Source organism: Callorhinus ursinus, unplaced genomic scaffold (assembly GCF_003265705.2).
Source record: "Callorhinus ursinus isolate GAN/ISIS: 27379988/994484 unplaced genomic scaffold, GSC_fseal_2.0 scaffold12, whole genome shotgun sequence".
NCBI lineage: Eukaryota > Metazoa > Chordata > Mammalia > Carnivora > Otariidae > Callorhinus > Callorhinus ursinus.
This window is the reverse complement of record NW_027397074.1, coordinates 67,982,177-68,007,616: the sequence shown is the minus strand read 5'-3', so window position 1 is coordinate 68,007,616 and position 25,440 is coordinate 67,982,177. Positions and strand designations below refer to the sequence as shown.

Here is a 25,440-nt window from a genome sequence, read left to right as displayed (position 1 = left end):
CCGCCGTGGGGCTCACACTCAGCGCGGAGTCTGCTTGTCCCTCTCCCTCTGCCCCTCCCTCCAACTGTGCATGCACTCCCTCTCTCTCAAATAAAATCTTTTAAACAAATAGAAATACAAGGTTCATGTCATACTCTTTGTGAGCCCCAGATGATATGATATATATAAAATATCAGGCACAGTGCTGGACACATAACAAAAACTCAAAAATTGTACTTATTCCCCCAATGGCATTTTTAGTTAGATCTCAGAACTAGTTTTAGAAGACAAGTTATAGTTTGAGAAAATGCATTTGCTCTCCCCAAGCTTGAATCAGGGTATCCTCAGCAGGAGGACAAGAGCTATTGCTTTGGGCAAGGGGCTGACTGGTTGGCAGGGCTTGGGTCATCCTGCCAGCCCAGGTTGCTGTAATGTCCTTCTTGGTGTTCTTTGGCTCCCCACCTGCTGCCTCTAACTTCTTTGTACATTTGCACACAGATGGAAAGATGCGTGGTTTTGCTTTTGTCCAGTTCAAAAACCTTCTAGAAGCAGGAAAAGCTCTCAAAAGCATGAACATGAAAGAGATAAAAGGTGAGTTTTCTGTATCTCTACCGTTCACCCAGATATTTCTGGTGTTTGGTGAATTAGCACAGTAACCCACTTTCTACATTTTCAAAAGGTGTTTGAATTGTTGAGTCTTACTGATAATATAGAAGCTGTTTGATGAAATATTCCTAGTGCTTGATCTTAGGGTTAAACTTGAAAGAACGCATGCCATTATTTGCTTTACTTTATTTGGATGATGAGTATGCATTTAAATCCTTAATGAAAAAATGTCCCTGAAATAATCACTGATAGATGCAGGTTGCTGTCCGGGGGCTGTGGGTTTTGCAGGTTTCTCTGTCTTGGTTGTGGTCATTCTTCAGCACCCTTCAGCTCCCTTGGGCTGTTAAACTGACTGGGTTCATACACTAGATACTAAAGAAGGGCTTGGCTTGGAGACTTTGTAATTTCTGTGCAGAGTGCAGATTATTCCAGAGCACTTGTTTTGCCTCTTGCTTAGTCTAACTAGAGACTTGTCTGACTGGAAACACTGTTCCCTCCCTTCCTTCCTTTCCTTCCTTTCCTTCCTTTCCTTCCTTTCCTTCCTTTCCTTCCTTTCCTTCCTTTCCTTCCTTTCCTTCCTTTCCTTCCTTTCCTTCCTTCCTTCCTTCCTTCCTTCCTTCCTTCCTTCCTTCCTTCCTTCCTTCCTTCCTTCCTTCCTTCCTTCCTTTCTTTCTTTCTTTCTTTTTTCTTTCTTTCTTTCTTTCTCTCTCTCTCTCTCTCTCTCTCTTTCTTTCTTTCTTTCTTTCTTCTCTCTATTACCCCAGGTGTGGGGGCTGTTGTAGAAAGGCAAAATAACTATTTACATTGATGAAAAAGTTTAAGGGTTAAAAACTTAGGCTACTCTGAGGTTTATTTCAGGACCAACATTCTCTGAATTAGCAGTTTCTTTTGTCTGTTTTGGTTCCATCACGGTCTTTGATGAATAGGAAGTCATTTACAAGAGACTTTAAAAAGAGGAAGACTGGGCGCCTGGGTGGCTCAGTTGGTTAAGCGACTGCCTTCAGCTCAGGTCATGATCCCAGAGTCCCAGGATCGAGTCCCACATTGGGCTCCCTGCTCAGAGGGAGTCTGCTTCTCCCTCTCACCCTACCCCCTCTTGGGCTCTCTCTATCTCACTCTATCTCTCTCTCTCAAATAAATAAATAAAATCTTAAAAAAAAAAAAAGGAAGACCTTTCTGATGCTACTTTTCTATCTGACAGGGCGGACAGTAGCTGTGGATTGGGCTGTGGCAAAGGATAAATATAAAAATACACAGTCTGCCTCTGCCCCAGGTAAGATGTGATGATATTGGGTAGGAGGGGTTGTATGTCCTGGGGTGGGTATGGAAACAGCTCTACCTATGGTAAAATTATAAGGGAACCTGCTTGTCAGTAAGAATACTGGGTTAAAGATACCAAAAGCACAAGATTAACGGAAAGAATAAGACTGAGGATTAAGAGAAACTCTGAATTCCTGTGGGCTCAGAAGTGAGCACAGAGCTGTTTGTCGATTCATGTTGTACCATCTGGTGATCTGGTCTCAAAACATGGGGTCTTTTGAGTCTAAGCTCACTCCTTGGTGTGAATGTGAATGAGGAGTGGGACCTGAGTTCATTGTCCCCTATGCTGGCTGTCCTTTCCCACTTTTCATAAAATGATGGACTATTAAGAATAGGGAAACTTAAAACTTGAGGTTTTTTTTAGAAAGCAGGCGGCTTTTAAGCCACCAGGAGCTCCGAGAACAGAACTCACCGGGATGAAAGTTCATGGCTGGGCCCCAGGTGAACGCTGTGCAGGCTGTGGTATGCAGTGGCAGGCCATTTGCAGAGGCTCAGCTGCTCCCTCTCTCATTCTGGTGAATGGGACAGGCCTCCAGGGAATCTCAGTGATGAGGGCTTTTTGTTGTTTTTGCTTTTTTCCCCTCATACTTTCTCTTACATGCAGTAAGAAAAATACTGAGAAAAATAGTTATAGTCCCAACGAACTAGGAACTTGGGGTATTGGTTAATCTTGTCCAAGGTAATTTTGGATTCTAAATGAATTCTTTTCTTTACCTCCGTGTGTAGGTGAGGAGAAGAGGCCTGAACCTAAACATCAGGAATTAGATAAAGAGAATGGCAGGGAAGAAGCGGATGCCACAGAGGAGGAAGAAGAGGAAGAGGAGGAGGGGGAAGAGAATAAAAAATCAAGGGTGACCAAGACTGCACAGATTCAAAAGAGGTAAGCAGCTCATCTTGTTCCGAGACGACAGACTCAGAGCTAGGCTTGTGTCTGGGAGGGACAGTGATGTCTTCCCTGCCCCCATCACGGCAGAGGCGACGTGTGTAATGAACATGGAGAGACTCCTCTGACAGCCCAGACCCCTGGTTCTGACCTGTGCCATTGCAGAGCAGTCTGGAGGGCCGCAGCCGCAGAGGGCAGTGAGGAGGAGCTCTCTGACGGCGACAGCATCCTGGAGGGAAGAGAGAGTATCGATGGCGGAGAGGAACCGGCTCAGAGTGATACCAACAGTGAAGAGCAAGAGGATGAAGGTTTGCCTGGGATCTTTGTGGACACCTTTATGTTTAAAACCAGTTACTGACAAATATGCATCAGTTCAGCGCACACCTCTTTTTAAATAGGGCCCTAAGGTGTTCTGTCAGATTTATGTTTCAGTGCTGGAAAGGATATTTTTATATTCCTTCTCAGCATTTTTGTTGTGTCTTTTAAATACGTTTGGAATAGTATTTGAGGGTTAAGATTCTCAGGGAATTTAAAACCTGGCTTAATGCTGAAGCACTACTTCTCTTGCTTCTTCAAGATGAATGAATAACTGGATAAGCAGGATATTGTATCCTAACACCAAGTGGATTTTATTTTTTATTTATTTTTTTAAAAAAGATTTTTATTTATTTATTTGTCAGAGAGAGAGAGAGTACAAGCAGGGGGAGTAGCAGAGGGAGAGGGAGAAGCAGGCTCCTCACTGAGCAAGGATCCTGATGTGGGACTCGATCGCAGGACCCTGGGATCATGACCTGAGCCGAAGGCAGACACTTAACGACTGAGCCATCCAGGCGTCCCATACCAAGAGGATTTTAAACAACTCTTATGAGTTGAGATGAGGATAAAGGACCTCTTGGGGCATTTTGGAAAACTGTAATCAAACATTGTTGCTCCCTTTATAAAGATTGCTGGGCATAAGTTCAACTCATTTATTGAGGGAGGCTGGTCATTACAGAACGAGGAATGGTCAATAACTGGTTCTTTAGGTTAAGTCTGGCATGTTGGTTTGGCCATATAAAAAATCTGAGGAAATAAGCTTTTTCCATGAGGAGAGAATGGTAGACACTGTAGAATCAAAGAAGCTTCTATACTGATGGGACTATGAGACCTTGCATTTAATAACCAGGCTCATCTGTCTCTTACCATTTCTTTACCTTGAAAAAATTATTGAGTCAATACATAATAATGGCAGAAAATTAAAAAGGATAGTGCAGGAGAATAATATAGAAAGAAAAGTTCCTCACCACTGCCCCCAAGAGTCCCTTAAAGTAACCACTGCTGTTTCTTTCATATTCTTTCAGAATATGAAAGAAGAGTCTTTCCTTGTACCCAGAGAGTCTTCCTTGTACCCAGGTCTTCAGCCACTTAGGACCCCTCTCCAGAAACAACCAATGTTAAAAGTTTCTTGTGTATCTATCTTAATACTTTTATTTTTTTAAGATTTTTAAAATTTATTTGACAGAGAGAGACACAGCAAGGGAGGGAACACAAGCAGGGGGAGTGGGAGAGGGAAAAGCAGGCTCCCCATGGAGCAGGGAGCCCAATGCGGGGCTCTATCCCAGGACCCTGGGATCATGACCCGAGCTGAAGGCAGACGCTTAACGACTGAGCCACCCAGGCGCCCCCTATCTTAATACTTTTATAAGCAAAAACACGTGCATGCACACACACGTCAAATATAGTGTATGTCTGTGTGTATGAATGTGTATTTTTTTCTCCTCAAATGTTCTTAATGTTTAGACTGTTACAACAGTATATATGAATGTCTTTTGTCCCACACCCTTACCACATCGCATTTCATCCTTTTTTTTGGTTGTTGCCAATCTGTTGGAATAAAAAATAATTTCTTATTTCTGGTGCTATGTTTTTCTTGAGTAAATTTGGGCATCTTTTCATGTATTTAGTTGTATATCCTTTGTTCACTTTTAGTTTTGTTTTTTCTTATTCACTTAAGCAAGGTTTTTATATATCTAAGAAGTTAGCCCCTTGTCATATGGGTTGCACTAAGTCTTTTTCAGTTTGTTGTTTTTTCTTTTTACTTTAGATGTGCAAGTCTCAAAGAAAAAGAAGAGGAAATTACCCTCTGATGTGAATGAAGGGAAAACTGTTTTTATCAGGTATGCCTTTGTACCTTGAGATCTGCTGTTTATGTTGCCTTCACAGGTTTTTCTTTTCTCCTTTTTTCCTTTCTTCTTTCTCTCTCTTTATTTTTGTAAAGATTTTACATTTAAGTAAGCTCTATGCCCAGTGTGGGGCTCAGACTCACAACCCCAAGATCAAGAGTTGCATGCTCCACTGATTGAGCCAGCCAGTCACCCCACTCTTCCCCCGCCCCCCCCACCCCCCGGTACTAATTCTGTTAGGTAGGCCAGAAAATTAGATGCCTTTAAGACCATTAATACATCTGGCCCTAGGAACATAGCAAACAGTGAGAATATAGGAGAATCAGAACTGCACACAGAAGATAAAGAGCAGGGGTCTGCAGATTTTGTCCTCATTTACATTTCCTTCTTCGTAATTGGAGTAGCATCATTTGGAATAAATCAGTTCTTCAACACTTAGAAACATCTTGCTTCTGGCTTTTGTTTTAGGGGAATGCTGGGGAGGGGTGATACACTTGTCCCAGATAATTTTTCTCTATGCCTAACTTACCTTTTAAAGTAGTGTCCAGAATAAAATAAGGCATCCCATTTGTTTCCAGGAAATCTTAAGGAGGGAGTCAGGTGGAGATGGGTTTTATTCCATGTTGCCATTGCCATTTTAGTCCTACTGACTGTGGTACATTCGCCGTTTCATAGAGTCAGGATATCTTTAGGATACCTCAAGCATGTGTCCTTTCTTTCTTTCTTTTTTTAAAAGATTTTATTTATTTATCTGAGAGAGAGTGAGGGAGAGATAGAGAGAGAGAGCGCACAAGCAGGGGGAGGGGCAGGCTCCCTGCTGAGCAAGAAGCCCAATGTGGGGCTCAATCCCAGGAGCCTGGGATCATGACCTGAGCCGAAGGCAGACGCTTAACCGACTGAGCCACCCAGGCACCCCCTTTCTTGTCCTTTCTTAAGTGCCAGTGTGCTAGGGCTATTTGGGTCTTATTTTAAAGATGTGTATTTTATCTTCCTGTATAGTCTTTTAAGATTGTTTTTATTATACAAATAACTTATGCTTATTGTAGGAAATTTAGGAAATAAATGAGCAAAAAGACACAAAATATTAACCTTAATGATTGCTCAGAGAACACCCACACACATGCCCATATCATAGCTGTTAACAAAGGTGAATTTAGCCTTCATAAGCTGCGTTGTAGCCCATTTTCTTCTTTCACGGCTTGTCTCTTCATAGTTGTTCTTATTGTGTTGTTTGGAATGGCCATATAAATAATTCTGTATTTGTAGAGGATGCTGTTTAATAAGAAGGAGGAAATGTCACCATTCCTTACTATTTCTACATCTTTTAATGAAACTTAGGAAAATAAAGGATGGGAGAGAGAAAACTATACACAATGAGACAAATTAGAAGAAGTGACATGGCTAGGATATGTCTTATTGCAGAACATCTTTTTTGTTTCGGTTACTTCATAAGATAGAATTGTTTATGGGGTTGTTAACTGAGTATAGAGAAGAAAAATTATAAATATTTACTGGGGACTGTTTTTTTGTTTCTTGTTTTTACCCTGGAAGGATGTGCATTGCTGGGGAAATGAAAGATCTTTATAATGTATTGAAATTTGGTAGAATAAAATCTAACATTTTTTTAATCCCATCAAGAGAAATAAGTGCTTTTCTTGTTTTGCACTTAGCTAGTAAACTTTACTGTGTTTGCTTTTGAGTTATTATTTTGAAGGATTTTCTGGCTTTTGTAAAGTTTTAACTGAAACCTAGATTTCACAGCAACACAGAAAGGAAAATGGGTAATCAAGAGAGACAGACAGACACATGTACACACTTGACTTTTCTCATCAGCCTGCTGTGAATCTTCTGTTTGTAATAAGAGAAACTAATTTTGGCCAATGTTAATGAAAAAGCGGGTTTGTTCGATGAACATTGGGTGGTTCACAGGATCAAAGCTGTCGAAGAGCAAACCTTAAGAAGGAGATGAAAATCTGGGATGTTTTGGGCCCCAGCTGTAGGAAGGCTGTGGGTCTGTTCTCTGAGAACACTCACTGCCTTTTTTTTTTTTCCCCTTCTCAAGGCATAACATATATTCTGTAAAGTGCATTACTCTAAATGTACAGCTCAGTGAAATTTTTCGTTTGTATATACCCATATAACCACCACCCAGATCAAGATATAGGACATTTTCAGATTTCTGCTTCCCAGAAGTTTCCTTTGGGTGGGGTATTGCTATTTTGAAATGAATCTGCATCAACGGCTTCTGGCCTTTGTGTGTGTCTGTTCAAGTTTTAAATTCCTGGGGGAGAGAATCTGATTGACATAGAAAGGCTAGTTAGTTATGAATGAGGGGCAGAGTCACACATCAGACGCTGGGCCACTGGGGGCCTCCCCTATGTATTGGTACTGTACCTGAACCCCAGAGGGTGGTCATGAACAAGAGTACCACTCCATTTGGTGTCTTACTCACCTTGTACTAGAACACAGGATCTCACTTTAGTAATTGACTTTTCTTGTGACTTGACTATCTTCCGTAGAAACCTGTCTTTTGACTCAGAGGAAGAAGAACTCGGGGAGCTCCTCCAGCAATTTGGAGACCTTAAGTATGTCCGTATTGTCTTGCATCCAGACACAGAGCATTCTAAAGGTACTTGTTGTCAGCTTGTTAGGCCCTAAAAAGGTGGAGACTGCTGCCATGGACACTGATTAGGTTACTTGAGAACATAATGTGTATCATTCTGAGGGGTCTACAGTCTATCCAGCCCGGGTTTCTGTGGTCCATAGAAGCACCAAGGACATTCTGAGGTTGTCTTCCAAGATATCAAACTCAGCATCTTTAATGGTGCTGCCAGCCACAATTTTGTCTAAGCTTTTTAAGCCCTTGCTTATTTACTTTAGGGTAATGAATTCCATTTGTTGTTCTCCTTTGAATTTCAAATGTGATAGCATCTCATGGGTATTAATCATTCCACATTGCTTGAAATTACTGGGATCTTTTTCAGTTGCTTTTGTTAGAGATGGAAGCTAACAGAAATTTTGTTGCAGTGGCAACAGTCAGAAGGAAAGCTGTACATAGCAGGACTGCTGCCTTAGATTTTTTTTCTCTAAAGCTATTTCTTTTGAACTTTGAAGGATTGGCCCCAGTTCATTCTAGTGTACTGTTGTTCAGGGGAGCAGCATCTTTTCAGTATATTTATAATCTTTGATTTTATCAACTGCAGTCATTCTCCTAAAGCAGTGAATTCTTAATTCATTCTGGTTCTTGCTTTCTTTGAGATCTAGCAAAAGCTATGAACCATCTCTCCAGAAAAATCCCACTTCTGAGGGTTTGTGGGCTTTCTGGGATCTATTCAAGGGTTAAGAACCTCTGTTCTAAACCTTATTTTCCAAATTGATGAGACCTGATCATCTTTGGTTTTTCCTTAGCCAAAAAGATATAAGTAGGTCAGTATGATGGAAAGAAAGCTGAACTGCTTCCTGGATATTAGGGATCTAATTGTAGCTGAGCCATAGACCAGCTGGGTGATTTTGGTAAATTGTTTAACCACTTCAGGCTTCAGTTTCTTATCTGTAGAATGAGTAGGTTCAACTGGAGTAATCACTTAATGTGTCTTCAACTCTAATACTCAACTATGCTTCTTGGACCTTCTCCATTTCCAGTATGTTTTTCTAAAAATAAGCAACTAGAATTGCATAGAATGTTCCTATTACTATAGGATATTGTATTACTTTGATATCTTTTGTTTCCTTTTGAGTGCAGTAGTCTGTCGGGTTGGTATTTTCAGAATGTAGTCAATAGTTGACTTGCTCTGTCTCTTTCTTGATCTATTAATATTAGCTTAGAGTTAACGATTTTAATAAGCATAGTTTTAATTATTTTTTTTAAGATTTTATTTATTTATTTGTCAGAGGGAGAGGAAGAGAGAGAGAGTGAGCACAAGCAGGGGGAGCTGCAGGCAGAGGGAGAAGCAGGCTCCCCGCCAAGCAAGGAGCCCAATGCGGGACTCCGTCCCAGGACCCTGGGATCATGACCTGAGCTGAAGGCAGACGCTCAACCGGCTGAGCCACCCACGTGTCCCAAATACATTTTCTTTTTCTAGCTCTTATTAAATTTTTTTGCCTACTCACACAGCCTTGGCCGCCTCCTAGCATTTATCCCTGTCAGCATGCCATTTCGCTGTCTAGGAGAGCTAAAAATTATCTGTAGACTTTTAGGGAAGTGTTAAGATTAAACCCAATACTGACCTAGGAATTTCCAGTGTTAAAATTCTTACCCATTCAGAGAGAAGTACCTTTTTTCTTCATATTGGATGGATAAGCTAATCTGTCAGTTAGAACATATTTCCCCCATCTTCCTCCCTTTCTTTCTGTATTGTTTGTTTCTTCCTATTGAGTATCTATTAATGCCAGACACCATGGTAGGTGCTAGCAGCCTAGAAATATGGCCCTTACTCCTGAGGCATTCCTTCTGTTTGGGAAGATGCCACCTGACCGGAGCTGTAAAAAGAGAGATGTGATTGGAGGCTTGGTGGGTGGGGCACTTGGCCCTGCCTGGAGGAGGCAGGAAGGACCTCACCTAGATGGTGACTCTTGGGTTGGCCTGCCACGTGTGTTGTCTCAGTCTGCTGCCATTCATTCTTGTAGAGGACAAAAGGTCAATCAATGCCCTAGTAGCTCTAGGACGTTTTTTTCATATATGAGGGAATATTTAAATTTGTATAAAGGAATACTAACAAAATATTGTGAAACTTGTATTTCTTTTTTGGAGTCTACTGTAAGGTGAACTTTTTTTCTTTGCTGATAAAAACTGCTTTTTATCAATAGCAGAAATTAGGATGGATTGATTGGCTCTGCATCTAACCAGTGACAGGTGAGCCTGTGCAAATTTGAGGGTATGAGTCAAGAATTGAGCTTATGGCTTTCTGGTTCACTGCTGTATTCATGTGATAGAAGCCAGGGACTTTGACTACAAGAGGCCGGTCCGCTCATATTTGATGTCTCCCAGGTGGCTTTGAGGACAGTGAGATCTGTAATTAATTTCAGGTTAGGTGGTTCCTGCCTCATTTTTTAGTCCTCTAAAAGGCAAGCCAGTAAATAATGCTGATTTAAGTGGAATTTCTCTACCATATCTTGTGGCTTTTTCTTACTAAGGAGAGCAACGATGAGACTAAAGTTCTAAGAAGCATTGGAAAAGATGAAGTAATAGTAAAATTTCATTGTAAGCACGTGTCCCATCTGTCTTTGAACCTTCAATGCCTGGTGCAGTGCCCGTCTCCTAGCCCCTAACAGAAGGACGCTGCTCCCCCTTCCACTCTGTGTCAGCCTGCCATTTGTAGCGTCATCTTCGGCATCCTGGTGGGCCATAGGGGTTTGGCATCTCATTTAATTTTGTTTCTCGGTGCAGGTTGTGCATTTGCCCAGTTCATGACTCAAGAAGCAGCTCAGAAATGCCTTGAAGCTGCTTCTCCAGAGACTGAGGTAAGGAGGACATTTCTTTTACCCCTTAACTTAGGGCACAGTGGCTCCGAACCCCAGCATCTGCTGTTTATGCCCAGCTTTATTAGTACTGTCAATAATATAATAATAATAAAGCTAACACTTACTGAGCACTTGGTGTGTGTTAGGCACTCAGCTTTACATGTATTACCTTATTTAATCCTTATGTCAGTTCTGCAGGGGTATGGTAATTACAATTATTATACCTATTGGAGTGCCTGGGTAGCTTAGTCGGTTAAGGGTCTGACTCTTGACTTCAGCTCAGGTCTCAGTCTCCAGGGTTGTGAGTTCAAACCCCATGTTGGGCTCCACACTGGGCATGGAATGTACTTAAAAAAAAAAAAGATCAATTATTATACCTATTTTATAAGTGAGGAAGCAGGTATAATTATCTAATGTTTATTAATCACTGTATGTCAGCCTCTATCATAGGGTGATGACGTGAAAGGTTGGGACAAGAAGGGATTAAGGTCATCTGTAAAGTGGAGTCAATGAGAAAAAATGTATGGGTGATGGATTTTTCCGTGTATTCTATAAGCAAGTATATAGTGTTTTGAGATAAGTTATCCTGTACTGTCATTATCTCTTAAATTCTCCTAAGTAGAGTTAATACTATCATTTTATTAGCTTTCTTTAGAATTTAAAAAATTGGCTCTATATAGATCAATTTTCCTCAATTTGGGTCTACTTTGGGCCTAATCAACTCCCATAAAATAAATTACTACTAACTGCCCTAAGTATACACATGGCGTTTTGCACAGCTATACTAGATGTTAGGCTCAGTAGCCCACTTGCAGCCACCTGGGCTAAAACATCCTATGGGTTGGGTTCCATAGCATAATTGGGATTTGCTGTTTTCCCTTTCCTTGGCATTCCTGGCCGGGGGCTTTGTCTCTACTCATTGTGAATTTTAAGAGAGAGGGTTGCAATCTGTTACAGGGTGGTGGGCTTAAACTGGATGGCCGGCAGCTCAGGGTCGACTTGGCAGTGACCCGTGATGAGGCTGCAAAGCTGCAGACAAAGAAGGTGAAGAAGCCTACCGGGACCCGGAGCCTCTACCTGGCCCGAGAAGGCTGTGAGTAGTGGAAGGGGGGGTGAACCCGGCTTCTGACCAGCGGGCCCCGTGCTATGACAGTGACCAGCAACGGTATGTCTGGGGGCATGTTTCACATTCAAAACCCACATGTCCTCTTAAACAGTGTTACATTATTATTCCACTTGAGCAGATGGGGCTTTCTGTTAGGAAGCCTTCACTCAGTTTGTTGGTTAACCAGCCCCATTCTCTTTTCTGCCTGCTTGCCTTGAGACCTTTAGGTCAGAGGATTAGCAGGGCAAAGAGGGAGGAAAAGCTCAAATTACCTTTGCTTCTTGTCATGATTTCTGATAGTTTTTCTGAAGGAGTTGAAAATTATGACTAAAATTACCCTTCTGAATTATTCATAGATTTAAAATGTGCACCCAGTACCTTTCCCTTAATGTCAGAAAGATAATCAGAAATGAGCTTCAATTAAAAAACAAAGCAAAACAGAAGAATCCCTTCCTCTAGGTCATACAGTATTTGTCAGCCTACCTGCTGCGCAGCCGCACAGCCCAGACTAGTGATGTAAGGCCCTTAGCCTTTGGTTCTAGGCCTCTGTTTGGCCAGGTGGCTCTTTTCAGGTTGGCTTAACTCACTGCTTAGTACTGACCCCCAAGTACTCGAGGAACAGTAAAATTCCAAGGGCAGGTTATAGGTGGAGCACTTTTGTATCCCAGATACCTAAAATGCACTTGTTATCAGAACTTCTTCTAGGCCTTTCCATCTGATGTTGGGCATACGCACATGAAGCTTTTTGAGGGGAGGGAAGGAGGAGAGGAACAAATTCACAAAATGTTCAGTTTTAGTCCTTGAGAGCAGCACAGAGCTGAGAACTTAGCCCTGTAGCCTATTTCTGGACCTACCCAAATGCCACTATGTCCTGGCCAGCATAGTCCTCTGGGCCCTGTACAAAGAGCTTGCATCATTCAAATCACATTCCTCTTGTTGCTCAGTGAAAATTCCCTTGCTGATGTCTTGGCCTTTTTCCCTCTTTTTGCAGTGATTCGTGCTGGGACTAAGGCTGCGGAGGGTGTGAGTGCTGCTGATATGGCCAAAAGAGAAAGGGTGGGTAGATTAGGCACCAGCCTTCAAGTTCTGCATGACTTACTATAAATCAATAAATAATAGCTATTGAATGCTGGAGGTGCCTGTCAGAGAGCCACGCATCAGTCACAAACCCTGCTTGCTTACCGTCTTGTTAGAGGGAAGCACACGTGTAAAACAGCAAATAACCCAACATTGTACGTCATATTATATGAGCGTTGTATGCCATTATAAGGACTGGGTCTTATTCTTTAATTTCCCAATGCTCAGGATTAAATGTTTGCCAAAATAGTATGCTTCTACAAAATGCAATAGGCACTTAGAGGCTAACGCTATATATAATTAGGTGTCAGTGTAAAGGCAGAATAACCTAAGAAAGGAAGATCAGAGTGGGCTGGAGTTAGTAGGGAAGGAGGTAGATGTGGGTCTTAGGAGGAAGAGTTAAGATTTTGGGAGGGGCTGTGTCCAGATTATAAAATCATCTTAGGAAAACTCCATGTCATGGGAGTTTCCACTGATAACTGATATCATTGAGTTTCTTTGCTGCTTAGTAGTGTTCATTCGCAGTAATTTTAACTTTAGCCCAAGTAGTCTACTTTCAAATAAGCCAGCCTAGAATGATAAAGAGGCATGACCATGAAGAGAATAAGCTTTGGAGCTTGAAGGTACAGAAGGTGAAGAAGAGAGATGAGAATATAATGACACCAAGAGGCAGTGTGTTTTTCCTGTGTACAGTTTCTAGTCTCGTGTTCACAACTTTTTTTGGTATTGAGCATCTGGAAGTCATGGTATTTGGTGGGCATTGTGTGCCCCTTTCTGATCACAACCTGATAGTGACACATTTTAATTTTCCCTTAGAGCAAACTTTTCTAGCAAAAAGCTCAGATTATATGCATTATAATTCACCACAGGCACAGCTTTTCCTGGGAGAAAAATCATACTGTTGAGCTCAGGCCTGAGAGCCTCTTCAAATAACCCTTTAATATTCATTTCCAGAGTATCTTTATTTAGTGATTTGTTAGTACCTTTACCAAATAAGGAACAGCAGAAATAAGACTTGGTAAAAGAAAAAATTTAATTTAAACTTTTTTCTACTAACCTGATTTTTAAAAAACACACCAGGAGAAGGATGTCACCCTCTTGCTTTAGCAAACGTCGCCCTGGGACTGGTGTTTTGGGCAGCATAGTTGAGTCCAGTGCTCCAGAAGCAAAATTCCTTTCTGCGGTCGTGGACAGTCTTTTGCCTCAAGGTGGCAGAGTTGAGACAACATTCTATCAAGTATTCTTTAAATTCCATTTCCTTTTGGAAGGACTAGATAATTAGCTGGAATTGGTGGGCAGATAAGGACTAGGCATAGATGGTAAGCACAGTATTATTTATTATTTGCTTTAGGCCGGGTTTTGAGTTTGGGATTTTGTTTGTATATTACCTCGTTTCAGCCTTACATCAGTGCTGAGAGATTGGTATTTTGACCTACAGTTTCACTTTATAGAGGGGAAAAACTGAGGCTTAAAAAATTTCATGTAACTTCTCCAGTTAGGGATGGATTTCCAATTTAGTCTGAATCTAGAGCCCGTGATCTTACCAACTATTCACCATCTTGCCTCTTTGAACCTTTCTTTCCCTATGCTAGGCATCATAAGGCTGTAGGTGGGTGATTTCCCTCCTTTTGTCCATATGTGTGGTTATTGGATGGGGGGTGGTGGTCACAGTTCTTTCCTTTTGGAGAATTATGAACCTGCAATTTTAAAGGCTGGATTGTATTGTTAACCATTTGTTGTTCTTTCAGTTTGAGCTGCTGAAGCATCAGAAACTCAAGGACCAGAATATCTTTGTGTCCCAGACCAGGCTCTGCCTGCACAACCTCCCAAAGGGTGTGGACGACAAAAAGCTCAGAAAGCTGCTGCTGAATGCCACCCGAGGGGAGAAGGGGGTGCGCCTCAAGGAGGTGAGAGTTGGCCCTGCCCACTCTGAAGTTTGGTACTCATCCTGGATCAGATTGAGCGTTTATTTCAGACTGTGGTGCTAGTAGATTGACAGTTTCTTTTGGGCACATTGATGTTGGCCACAACATCAACAGATGAGGCTGAGTTTGGCAGTTTTCATGTTTGTTTGTTTTCTCTTCTTAGAACTGCCTTTCAATGCATTGTCCAAATTGCAGCAGAATGTGAGGAAGTGTCTGCCCTCATGAATTAATTTGAATGCTTGCTGTGTGCTCAGCATCATAGTAGGTGCTGTAATGTTAATTTTCTCACAGAAAAATAATCTGTGTAGTTTGCTCTTTAGGAGAACATTTTAGTGCCATCTAGGCTCTTACTGTATGAAAAGTGCTGTGTGGTAAGCACAGAGAGCCATGCAGGTCTTCAACAGTTGTAGTTGTATTAGACAAACACTGGATTCGCACCAAGATTTGATTAGACCACTGTGTGAGTACAGAGACTTCTCCTCTGCCCCAGCCTCTGCAAGTCTTTGTCATGGCACTTACCATTACACCATCCTGTCATTGTCTGACAGTCATTTCTCCCGACCAGAATGAGCTCTTGGAGAGGAGGTGGGTCATTGCTCCCAGGTCTTGGCAGAGTACCTGGAACATAGTAATCTCTCAATCTATATTTATTGAATAAGTAACACAGCCAATATTATAAATCTGCTTTGCTCTGATTTGTGACTGTAAACTGTTTTCCTAATCCTGGAAAATCTCTTCAAAATGTATGGCATTGCATTTGCAACGACATGGATGGAACTGGAGGGTTATTATGCTGAGTGAAATAAGTCAATCAGAGAAAGACAGGTATCATATGACCTCGCTGATATGAGGAATTTTTAACCTCAGGAAACAAACTGAGGGTTGCTGGAGTGGTGGGGGGTGGGAGGGATGGGGTGGCTGGGTGACAGACATTGGGGAGGGTATGTGCTATGGTGAGCCTGTGAATTGTGCAAGACTGTTGAATCACAGATCAGTACTTCTGAAACAAATAATGCAATATATGTTAAGAAAAAAAAAAGAAGAAGATAGCAGGAGGGGAAGATTGAAGGGGAGTAAGTCAGAGGGGGAGATGAACCATGAGAGACGATGGACTCTGAACAACAAACTGAGGTTTCTAGAGGGGAGGGGGTTGGGGGGATGGGTTAGCCTGGTGATGGGTATTAAAGAGGGCACATTCTGCGTGGAGCACTGGGTGTTATGCACAAACAATGAATCATGGAACACTACATCAAAAACTAATGATGTATGGTGATTAACATAACAATAAAAAATTTAAAAAAAGAATGAAAAATAAGTGGTACTCTAGAAGAAGTTACAATCTTATTTTATTCACCTATTCAATGTAAATTAAAGATACTTCCTGTGGGGGGAAAATGTATGGCATTGGTATTTGGGGAATTACATGAGAGAATGTGAACATATCAGCACATATCTGACACCACTCTTAGTAAAACTGTTCAAAGTGTTACTGGTGTAGAGGTCAGTTGTGTAATTTCTCATATCAACATCCACAATACTTTGTAAGTGCCTGTACATTGAAAACCTGTCATCAGTTAGGGAAAATCTTTTTTTTAAAGACTTTATTTATTTGAGAGCGAGAGCAAGCGAGAGAGCCCAAGCAGGGTGAGCAGCAGAGGGAGACAGAAAGGGAGAAGCAGGCTCCCCGCTGAGCAGGGAGTCCAAAGCAGGGCTCGATCCCAGGACCCTGGGATCATGACCTGAGGCAAAGGCAGATGCTTAACCAGCTGAGCCACCCAGGCGCCCCCAGTTAGGGAAATTCATGTGTTTTACAATATTTGCATTGTGTTGAATTTTTTCTTTATTTTGTTTGTTTATTTGTTTGTTTTAAAACTCTAATTTTAAGGGGATTTTTTTTTAAGACTGATTTATTTATTTGAGAGAGAGAAAGAGCACGAGCAGGAGGGGCAGAGAGAAAGGGAGAGCAAGAATCTCAAGCAGACTCCACGCTGAGCATGGAACCCCATGCAGGGCTCGATGTCACTACCCTGAGATCATGACCTGAGCTGAAACCAAGAGTCGGATGCTTAACTGACTACACCACCCCGGCGCCCCTTGAATTCTCTCTTTAATTCTTTAATATGTGTAGGTATAGTATCTCAGCAGGATCGTAAGCTTCTTGAGGACAGGAACCTCACTTTAAGCTTTTCTTAACTTCCCTACAGTACATGGCACAGTTGTAGGGACAATGTAGGTACTAGAAGTATACCAAATGCAGCATCCATGTGTCCTAATACCTAGATGTCTCCATTACATCAGAACTACAGCTTCCAGGAGTAATATGTAAACAATCAGTTTTTCCAAGATAATGCTACTATGGTATGGTATCCTCGATGCCCCAGGATGCCTATTACATTCAGCTTAAGGATTTAAGGAAAAATCATGCCAGAGAAGATCTGAGCTCTGAGCAAAGCCAGCTAAAGCTTCTTCCTATAATCCTGAGGCTATGTCAGACAGGCCCTTCTCCATGCCTGAATGTCTTTCTTAAAGATTTATTTATTGGAACACTACATCAAAAACTAATGATGTAATGTATGGTGATTAACATAACATAATAAAAAACAAATAAATAAAATTTGCCTAAAGCAAAGAAAAATAAAGATTTATTTATTTGAGAAAAAGAGAAGAGGGAGAAGGAGAGAAGCAGACTCCCTGCTGAGTGGGGAATCCAACTCAGGGCTCGATCTCATGACTCTGAGATCCTGACCTGAGTGAAGTCAAGAGTTGGATACTGAACCGACTGAGCCCCTCGATGTCTTTCTTTCTTTCTTTCTTTCTTTCTTTCTTTTTTTTTTAAGATTTTATTTATTTATTTGACAGATAGCACAGGTAGGCAGAGTGGCAGGCAGAGGGAGAGGGAGAAGCAGGCTCTCTGCTGAGCAGGGAGCCGGACGTGGGGCTCGATCCCAGGACCCCAGGATCATGACCCAAACCGACAGCAGCCACTTAACTGAGTGAGCCACCCAGGCGCCCCCCTCAGTGTCTGTCTTAAACTAAAGCCATCAGGCCTTCTTTTTCTTCTTTAGTAATTTCCTTTCTGAGTGGCTTCTTCAGTGATGAGATCTATGGACAGCACTTCATCCTCAGTGATAACTTACACCATTTAAAGTACCGTATACCTCTCAACTTGTATGTATTGTTCACAGTTGGCGATTATAATTGGGGGGGTATTTTATTTACATGCTTATTTATAGGTTTTTGTGGATCTCTGTAAACTCTTAGGAAGCTAGAAAATATTTAATTGGTTTTATGCCTTCAGTAGGTGTATTCTAATAAGACACTGGTAAGTATTACTGCAGTATGACTGTTGTGGCAGTGATATGGACGAGGATTCTGTTCCAGGCACCTGATTTTTCAGGAGCCTGTTCATGCTCTCATCCTGTAATCATGGGTTCTTTCTCTTGTTCTACTCTTAGTGTAGGGTGATGCGAGACCTCAAAGGAGTGTATGGGAAAGTTAAGGGTCAGTCCCTGGGCTACGCCTTTGCGGAGTTCCGGGAGCACGAGCATGCCCTGACAGCCCTGCGCCACATCAACAACAATCCAGAGATTTTTGGGCCCCTGAAGGTGAGCCTCAGCCTGTGGGCGGACCTGTTCCTCTGAGGGCCATTTGCGGAGAACCATTTCTCTCCTTTATGTCCAGTGTCCTCTGACTTGTGTGTGATGGGAAAGGGTAGCCAGTCCGTGGAGGGAATGAGCAGGGATTCAGCTGGTAAGATGATTAGAAGGAATTGCAATCAAAATTGGATAGACTTTGTGCAGAATGGCCCCTTACCTTTAAGTAGAGTAAGTGAGCAAGAGAGGGGGCAGGGGTCGGGACAGCTCAGCTCACTGCACTCAGAAACTTAAGAAATCTAATGAATGACATTCTCCTTCTGACACAGAGACCGATAGTGGAGTTCTCTTTGGAGGATCGAAGAAAACTTAAAATAAAGGAACTGAGGATTCAGCGCAGCCTGGTATAGAACTGGAATGTTTTTCTGTTTTTGCTTGTTTTTTTTTTTTTTTTAAATTGTGGTCAGATAACACCTAACATAAAATTTACGATTTGTAAGTGTATAGTTCAGTTAAAACAGTTTTTTTCAGGCTATATTTAAACTCCTGTTTTGTTCAGTTTGTGGTTCTGCACCCTTGAGGTAGGTCTCTACCTCATTAGGTTGTTCCCCTTTACTCTTAGTTCCCTAGAACTCTCCAGGCGATCTTCTCTGCTGGGCTTTCTTGTGATAGGTCCACAGAGGGGAAAGGAAGGAGAGAGGAGCATCAGGCTGATGTTAATAGCAAAAAGTAATAAAGCAAAAATACTGCACCAATAGCAGTGCAGTATTTGGTGACGTGCCTGTCAAAGGTAATGGCCCAGATGAAAGTTTTACATTGCTGTAGATTTCAGCTATCTCTTCCATAATTCTTCCTTCTTAGGTAGCTCCAGAAACGTGCTGCCTGATAGTTTTAGTATTGTTTTTAATTTAGTGTGGTGTAAAGGAAAGAACAGGAACACGGTTACTCATGTTCAGACTCAGGCTGTACCCCTGAGTTCCATGGCAAGTTAGTACCTCTCAGCTTCAGTTTAGTTTGTAAAATAGGATTACCAGTATCTGCCTCGCATGACTGTTAAGGATTAAGTGGTCACAGTGCTTGGTCAGCACACAGTCAGTACTCATTCTCTTAGCCCTCTTGCCCTAGGACTGGAAGGCCAGAGTATTCTTGGTACCATAACTGCTGCAGCTTTCATGGATAATATACCTGAATTTGCTTATATACCAAACATCTGCGGTCTTTGTGGTGTGTACCATGGGCCTGGCCAATGGAAGAGCGGTTTCAGTGGTTAATATAGCAGTCCTGGGTAGGAAAATCTGGGATCTGGTTCTTGTTTGAGGCAGCTTTGTTGTCCTAGGTGGAGACTGACTTACTGCCTTAAGCTATTGCTTCAGAGTGATTCTGAAACTAGAGGCTTAAAAAACGATTCAGATGGCTTTATTTGTTGCTTATACTTGTATACATACTGCTCTTTCTGTGTAAAAGTGCCCCTTTCCCTGACTCAAGGATACTTCTACACAGTTTCCGTATTCAGATCAAATGTGCTTCCTCAAGTAGCATTTTCCCACCTTTCTCAAAAGAGGTAAGACCTCATTAACTTGTACTTTCGTGAACTTCCTTAAGGTCTTTAGTTTTTCACTTTGCCTTATTTGTGTGTCTCTAATCCTCCACTAGTCTGTGAGTCCTTAAAGGTAGACACTATTTTTTCCCTCTGTTACCCTTACCTTAGAAACTGAGACTGGCGCATTATAGGCATATAATAGATTTTTGTTGTATTGATTATTACACTAATTTAATGTGGATCTTTTTTTTTCTTCTACCACAGTGCAGCATAAATTCGTAACATACTTTATGCCTTCCTTCTCATAGCATCTTTTCCTAGTCTTCATTTCAATTTTTCCTTCTCTAGTGTTCTTCCTTTCTTTAGTAGATTCGAGTTTCTGACCTCAGTCATCTTCCGTCTCTGAAGAAATTCACTTAGGCTTTCTTGCAAGACAGGTCCCCTAGTGACAAATTCTTTTAATTTTGTTTGAGAAAATCTTTATTTCTCCTTCACTTTTGAAGGATGATTGTACTAGATACAGAATTCTAGGTTGGTGACTTTTCCCCCCAAAACCTTAAATATTTCTCTGTTCTTTTTTACATGGCTTCTGAAGAGAAATTCAGTGTAGTAATATCTTTGTTTCCTGTAGGTAAGGTGTTCTTTATCTTGCCCCCCACCCCTTCTTTCCAGATCTTCACTTTTGTCTTCGATTTTCTACAGTTTGGTATGATATGCCTGGGTAGAGAGTTTTTGGTATATATCCTGTTCGGTATTTGGCTGAGCTTCCTGCATCTGTGGTTTAGTGTCTGTCACTAAGTTTGGCAAATTCTCTTATTGCTTCAAATATTTCTTCTGTTCCTTTCTTTCTTTTCCCTCTGGGATTCCCATCACACATTTGTTTAGTAACTGCCCCATGCTACTGGTTTTTCTTTTTTCTTTCTACTGGCTTTCGAGTCTTGGGCGTGCATGTACTTTCCCTTGTTCCTGTATATGGAAAGGGAAGTGGTGGTTTTGTGTCCCCCAACCTGGTAGCCGTCTGTTACTATGTCAGGGCCTGTAAACTTGTATTCACTCTCCTATAATTTCTAACTATTCAGGGGAAGACTTCTCCTTCTTTCACTAAGCTCACATAAAGCTCCTTTTCTGCTGAGTATTTCCAGCAAATAAACCTCATCCAGAAACTTAGATGGCAATCTCTTATTTTATGCAGCAAAAAGTGAAATCCAAGCCTGCAAATGGTGAGCCCCAGCAGGAACAACCAGTGCTTGGAAAAGACCAGCAACGGAAAGCAGCTCAAAACCACACACAGGAACAAAGCAAGGCCCCCCTGGAGCAGAAGGGGAAGCTGCATTCGTCCTCGTGGACAGGGTTCCAGACCAAGGCTGAAGTGGAGCAGGTGGAGCTGCCTGATGGAAAGAAGAGAAGAAAGGTCCTGGTGCTTCCCTCGCACCGAGGCCCCAAAATTAGGTGAGATGCAGAATGGTGGCATAGCACAGCGGGTGGCTTCTCAGAGGGTTTGGTTTTGCTTAGCCCTTTTCCTCTTTGCGGCTTTTGTTTGGATGAAAGGTACGTTTAGCACTGTGTCAGTCCCCATAAAGGGTTGATGTGCAGGCATCTCTATACTGGCAGAGCTGTCGCTCTTGGAACAGTTGGAGGCTGGAATAGGACTAGCAGAGGGGGCCTCGGAGGAACTCCTAGGGCAGCTTTCTTGACATTTTTTTCCTCATCTGAAGAGCCTCCTCCCATCCAGAGGGCTGTCTCTGTCAGCTGAGGCCCACCTACTTGAGTTCATCTTGCAGATCCTGTTTGAGGTGGCAGATTAGTGCTATCAGCAAAAGTCAATCTTTACAAAATATTTGTTAAATAAACGATGGTTTTGGGGAATCCCTTGAGGTCTTAAGCCAACATAAAAGGGTATACAAATGTTGAGCCTTAGGATATTCTGTTAGTTTCCCTTTTTAGAATGACTTATCCTGGGCTTAGAAAGAGCCAGTGTAAGAAAAGGAATTTTATCCTGTGGCTGAGACAGCCTCGGAGGTGCCAGTTAGAGGGAGAACTCAGAGTGACACTTACCTGACCTCTTATTTCAGGCTGCGGGACAAAGGCAAAGTGAAGTCTCTCCCTCCCAAAAAGCCAAAGCCCCAGATGACCCAGCAGAAGCCAGAGAAGCAGACATTACCTTCCAAGCAGGTGAGTTCTGTAGAGCACGAGGCTTTGGTATGGCAGGGCTGTGCCACGGCTGGTAGCCACTTTTGTGCCCTGATTAGTTAAGCAAAAAGAAAGGGCTTCTGGATTGCAACACTCTCTTTTAGAGGCTGTTGAGGTGTGGGATTGTAAACGTGGAGAGAACCTGGGGCGCCTGGCTGGCTCAGTCAGAAAAGCATGTGACTCTTGATCTTGGGGTCATGAGTTTGAGACCCATGTTGGATGTAGAAATTATTTAAAAAAAAAACAAACAAAAAAATTTGAAATGGGAGCACCTGGCTGGCTCAGTCTGTAGAGGATGCAACTCTTGATCTCAGGGTTGTAGGTTTGAGCCCCATGTTGGGTGTAGAGATTACTTAAAAATAAAAATCTTAGGGGCGCCTGGGTAGCTCAGTCAGTTAAGCATCTGACTTTGATTTCAGCTCAGGTCTTGATCTCAGGGATGTGAGTTCAAGCCCCGCATTGGGTTCCACACTGGGCATGGAGCTTACTTAAAAAAATCTTAAATGAAATAAATAAGAAGTAATTAAATAAATAAGTTATTAACTAAGTAAATTAATAGATAAATAAAATAAAAGTAGAAAGAACCCACACATTAGTTTCTCTACTTCAACCATTCTCTTATTTTATCTATTCCTCATATATACAGCCCCCTACCCAGAGTATATTAAGGCAAACTCAGCTTCACATGTAAATATGCCTTAAATGAAAATGAGGTGTATTGCTCAGAAAAATACCTCAGAATGCATCTCCAACTGACTGGGCCTTAAAAATATGTATATATTATGCCATTATCATATCTAATGAAATTAATAAAAAGCCCTTAATATCATCTAATATGCAGCCCGTATTGAAATGTCCCCAGTTACCTCAAAAATATTCTTTTGTAGTTGGTTAGTACAGATTAAGATCCAGACAGAGTCCACACATTACATTTGGTTTTTATATCTCTTAAATCTTTTTTTTCCTATAACTCAGTCTTCCTCATCAGCCCCCTTTTTTCCATGCTGATAATTTGTTGAAGAAACTGAGTTATTTGCCCTTTAGAATGTATTACATTTTGAGTTTAGCTGCTTGCTACCTTGTGTCATTTAACCTGTCCTGTGATACCTGGTATTGTCTGTAAACTGGTAGTTAGATGTACAGGCTTGATTAGATTCAAGTCCAGTTTTCTTTTTCTTTTTGTAAAGATTTTATTTTTAAATCATCTCTATACCCAGTGTGGGGCTTGAACTCATAACCCTGAGATCAAGAGTCGCATGCTCCACCGACTGAGCCAGTCACGTGCTCCTCAAGTTCAGTTTTCTTGGCAAGAGTATTTCATGAGTGGTGCTGGGTGCTTTCTGTTGCATCAGCATCCTAAGGCACATAACGTCTGGTTACCCCATTTTTAGCTGATTCTCAGGTTGATTAGTAGATCTGTAGGCTTAGAGGTTGTCCTCCTCTCTTCCATTTGTGAAGTTCCCATTAGTCTCTCACCTAATGGTTTCAGCACCCATTGATGATTACTGTCTAGATCCATGATTTCAATATGGCGTGCAGAATGGTGATTTTCTAGCGTTTTGTTTTTGGGTTTTTTTTTTCTTTCAGTTCTTTTGCATTGTTTTGGTAGAATTCTAGAGAAAAAAAATCTTCCCTTGTCAACTATATGGTTACCATGAAATACCGTATATATAGGAAAAGCAGGATAAATGCTTGATTTAATTACTCTTTATCAGTTTCAGAGTAACAAGTTGGTGCCCTATCAACCTCCCATGGTGACCAATAAGATCTTTTTAGTATGACAAATTCCTGAGTTTTTTGTTTGTTTGTTTGTTTAAGATTTTATTTATTTACTTGACAGAGAGAGAGACAGCGAGAGCAGGAAAACAAGCAGGGGGAGTGGGAGAGGGAGAAGCAGACTTCCTGCCGAGCAGGGAGCCCGATGTGGGGCTCCATCCCAAGACCCTGGGATCATAACCTGAGCTGAAGGCAGACGCTTAACGACTGAGCCACCCAGGCACCCCAGATTCCTGGGTTTTTATATACCTGATGTGTTGCAATCAAATGCAGTTATTATTCTTGTCCCATTTAGGCCAGCAGAAGGCCCTTCAGGTTGGCTCCTGAGTTCTTCTGATATGCCCCTGTTTTGGTGGTGTCCTTGCTTTCTGGTACAACCAGATGTCCCAGCTCATCTTACATATTTCTTCCCTGGTCCTGGCATTAGCCATTTTCCCAAGCAGCCCTAGTTCCTTTTAGTAGAAAATTGTGGTTCTACATTCTTGAACATTTGAGGTCAAGATTTCTTTCCCCTTCCCTTGTCCCTTTCTTTTAAGTTTCAAGGGTAAAAGAAGCATTAGCTTCTCCTACTCAAGGAATCTGTGCCTCTGGGAAGTCTGACCCATACCGTACTGTCTTAAGAGCTCTATCTCTGAAATCCCAAAGGCAGGATTCTCGTTGAGGGAAAGGGCCAGCAAGAAGGTGCAAACTCTGGACTCACTCATCTGCGAGAAGGTTCTTGCAGAAGCGTTTGAGAGTGAGAGCTCTGAAGCACCTGCACAGTGTTTTAGTGGGGCCCTTCTCTTAGGCATTCCTGGTCTGGTTTCTTACCAATGAATGGTTCATTTTGGGTTTTTCTAAGGGTCACTCTCTGAATGTCCACCTCTTGTGGCTGACAAGATTTCTTATATTCTCTCTTGGGGCATAAAGGTAAGGTGACATTCAGTGCTTGAAATTGATCTTGTTTTTCCTTACCTTTCATTTATAGGCCCCTGGGAAGAAAGCTAAGGGAAATAAGACCGAAATCCGCTTCAATCAGCTGGTCGAACAATATAAGCAGAAATTACTGGGACCTTCTAAAGGAGTACCTCTTGCAAAGAGGAGCAAATGGTTTGACAGCTGATGGTGGCAGCAGACTGGATAAGAAGCTGGATTCTTGGTCAAGCTCCCAGGTCTCCCTCCACCCCCTACTGTTATTCTCTGAGGGAGGGACACCCCCCTTCCTCCCCAGGGCACTGCCACTTTGTGGGGAGGCCCCCTGGGCTGTGCACGTTTGAACTTTGGGCCCTCCCCAGTGCGTGATTAGTGAACCACAGAGAGAAATCTCAGAAAAACGTCATGATGCTTATTGTGTATTATCCAAGTTATTGTGTGAATTGTATCTGTAATTATTGCCCATTTAATCCTTTGTTTCTCAAATGGAAACAGTTGTAAAAAGGATTCTTGAGGACTGAATTTTTAAGATGTATATTTTGTTAAGTGTCTCCTCTAAATGAGCTCTTGTTTGGCTTTTTGAATAACAAACTATTTCTCATTTCTAATAGATGTGAATCCTTTATTATTTATGAACACTGACATTCCTAACTCTAATTCAGTTACATAGTTCTACATAATGCAGGAATTAAGTAAGAACGGAGAAAAATGATTTCCAACCTAATCTCTGAGAGTGGGAGAGACTGGGAAAGTCATTGAGAGCAGTGGGGCCTGGCAGAGAGCAACACTTGATAATTATTTGTCAGATAAGTAGGTTATTATGGGCAGTTGACTAGAAATCAGTTTGCAGTGCCCACTGTCACTAGCCTGGCTGGTGATGACCCACCTTTTCTTTCCTCAGGACTTAACAGA

General features: G+C 41.9%; 1 protein-coding gene across 3 annotated transcripts in view; it reads left to right on the top strand.

Annotated features, from left to right (window-relative positions):
- The window catches only part of RBM28 (RNA binding motif protein 28), a 31,043-nt gene extending 5,907 nt beyond the window's left edge, over positions 1 to 25,136 (top strand). For 2 of the 3 annotated variants that reach the window (XM_073899160.1, XM_073899161.1), the window contains exons 5-19: positions 478 to 570; positions 1,787 to 1,858; positions 2,632 to 2,785; positions 2,879 to 3,096; positions 4,872 to 4,944; positions 7,470 to 7,579; positions 10,337 to 10,410; positions 11,368 to 11,503; positions 12,507 to 12,571; positions 14,341 to 14,499; positions 17,973 to 18,122; positions 18,440 to 18,514; positions 20,843 to 21,099; positions 21,723 to 21,822; positions 24,584 to 25,136. In XM_073899160.1, coding sequence (XP_073755261.1) covers positions 478 to 570; positions 1,787 to 1,858; positions 2,632 to 2,785; positions 2,879 to 3,096; positions 4,872 to 4,944; positions 7,470 to 7,579; positions 10,337 to 10,410; positions 11,368 to 11,503; positions 12,507 to 12,571; positions 14,341 to 14,499; positions 17,973 to 18,122; positions 18,440 to 18,514; positions 20,843 to 21,099; positions 21,723 to 21,822; positions 24,584 to 24,718 — 1,871 coding nt within the window. In that variant the 3' untranslated portion in view covers positions 24,719 to 25,136. The remainder of the gene's footprint in view (positions 1 to 477; positions 571 to 1,786; positions 1,859 to 2,631; positions 2,786 to 2,878; positions 3,097 to 4,871; positions 4,945 to 7,469; positions 7,580 to 10,336; positions 10,411 to 11,367; positions 11,504 to 12,506; positions 12,572 to 14,340; positions 14,500 to 17,972; positions 18,123 to 18,439; positions 18,515 to 20,842; positions 21,100 to 21,722; positions 21,823 to 24,583) is intronic. The other variant, XM_025865570.2, reaches the window with a different exon arrangement.
- Positions 25,137 to 25,440: the final 304 nt, after the last annotated feature.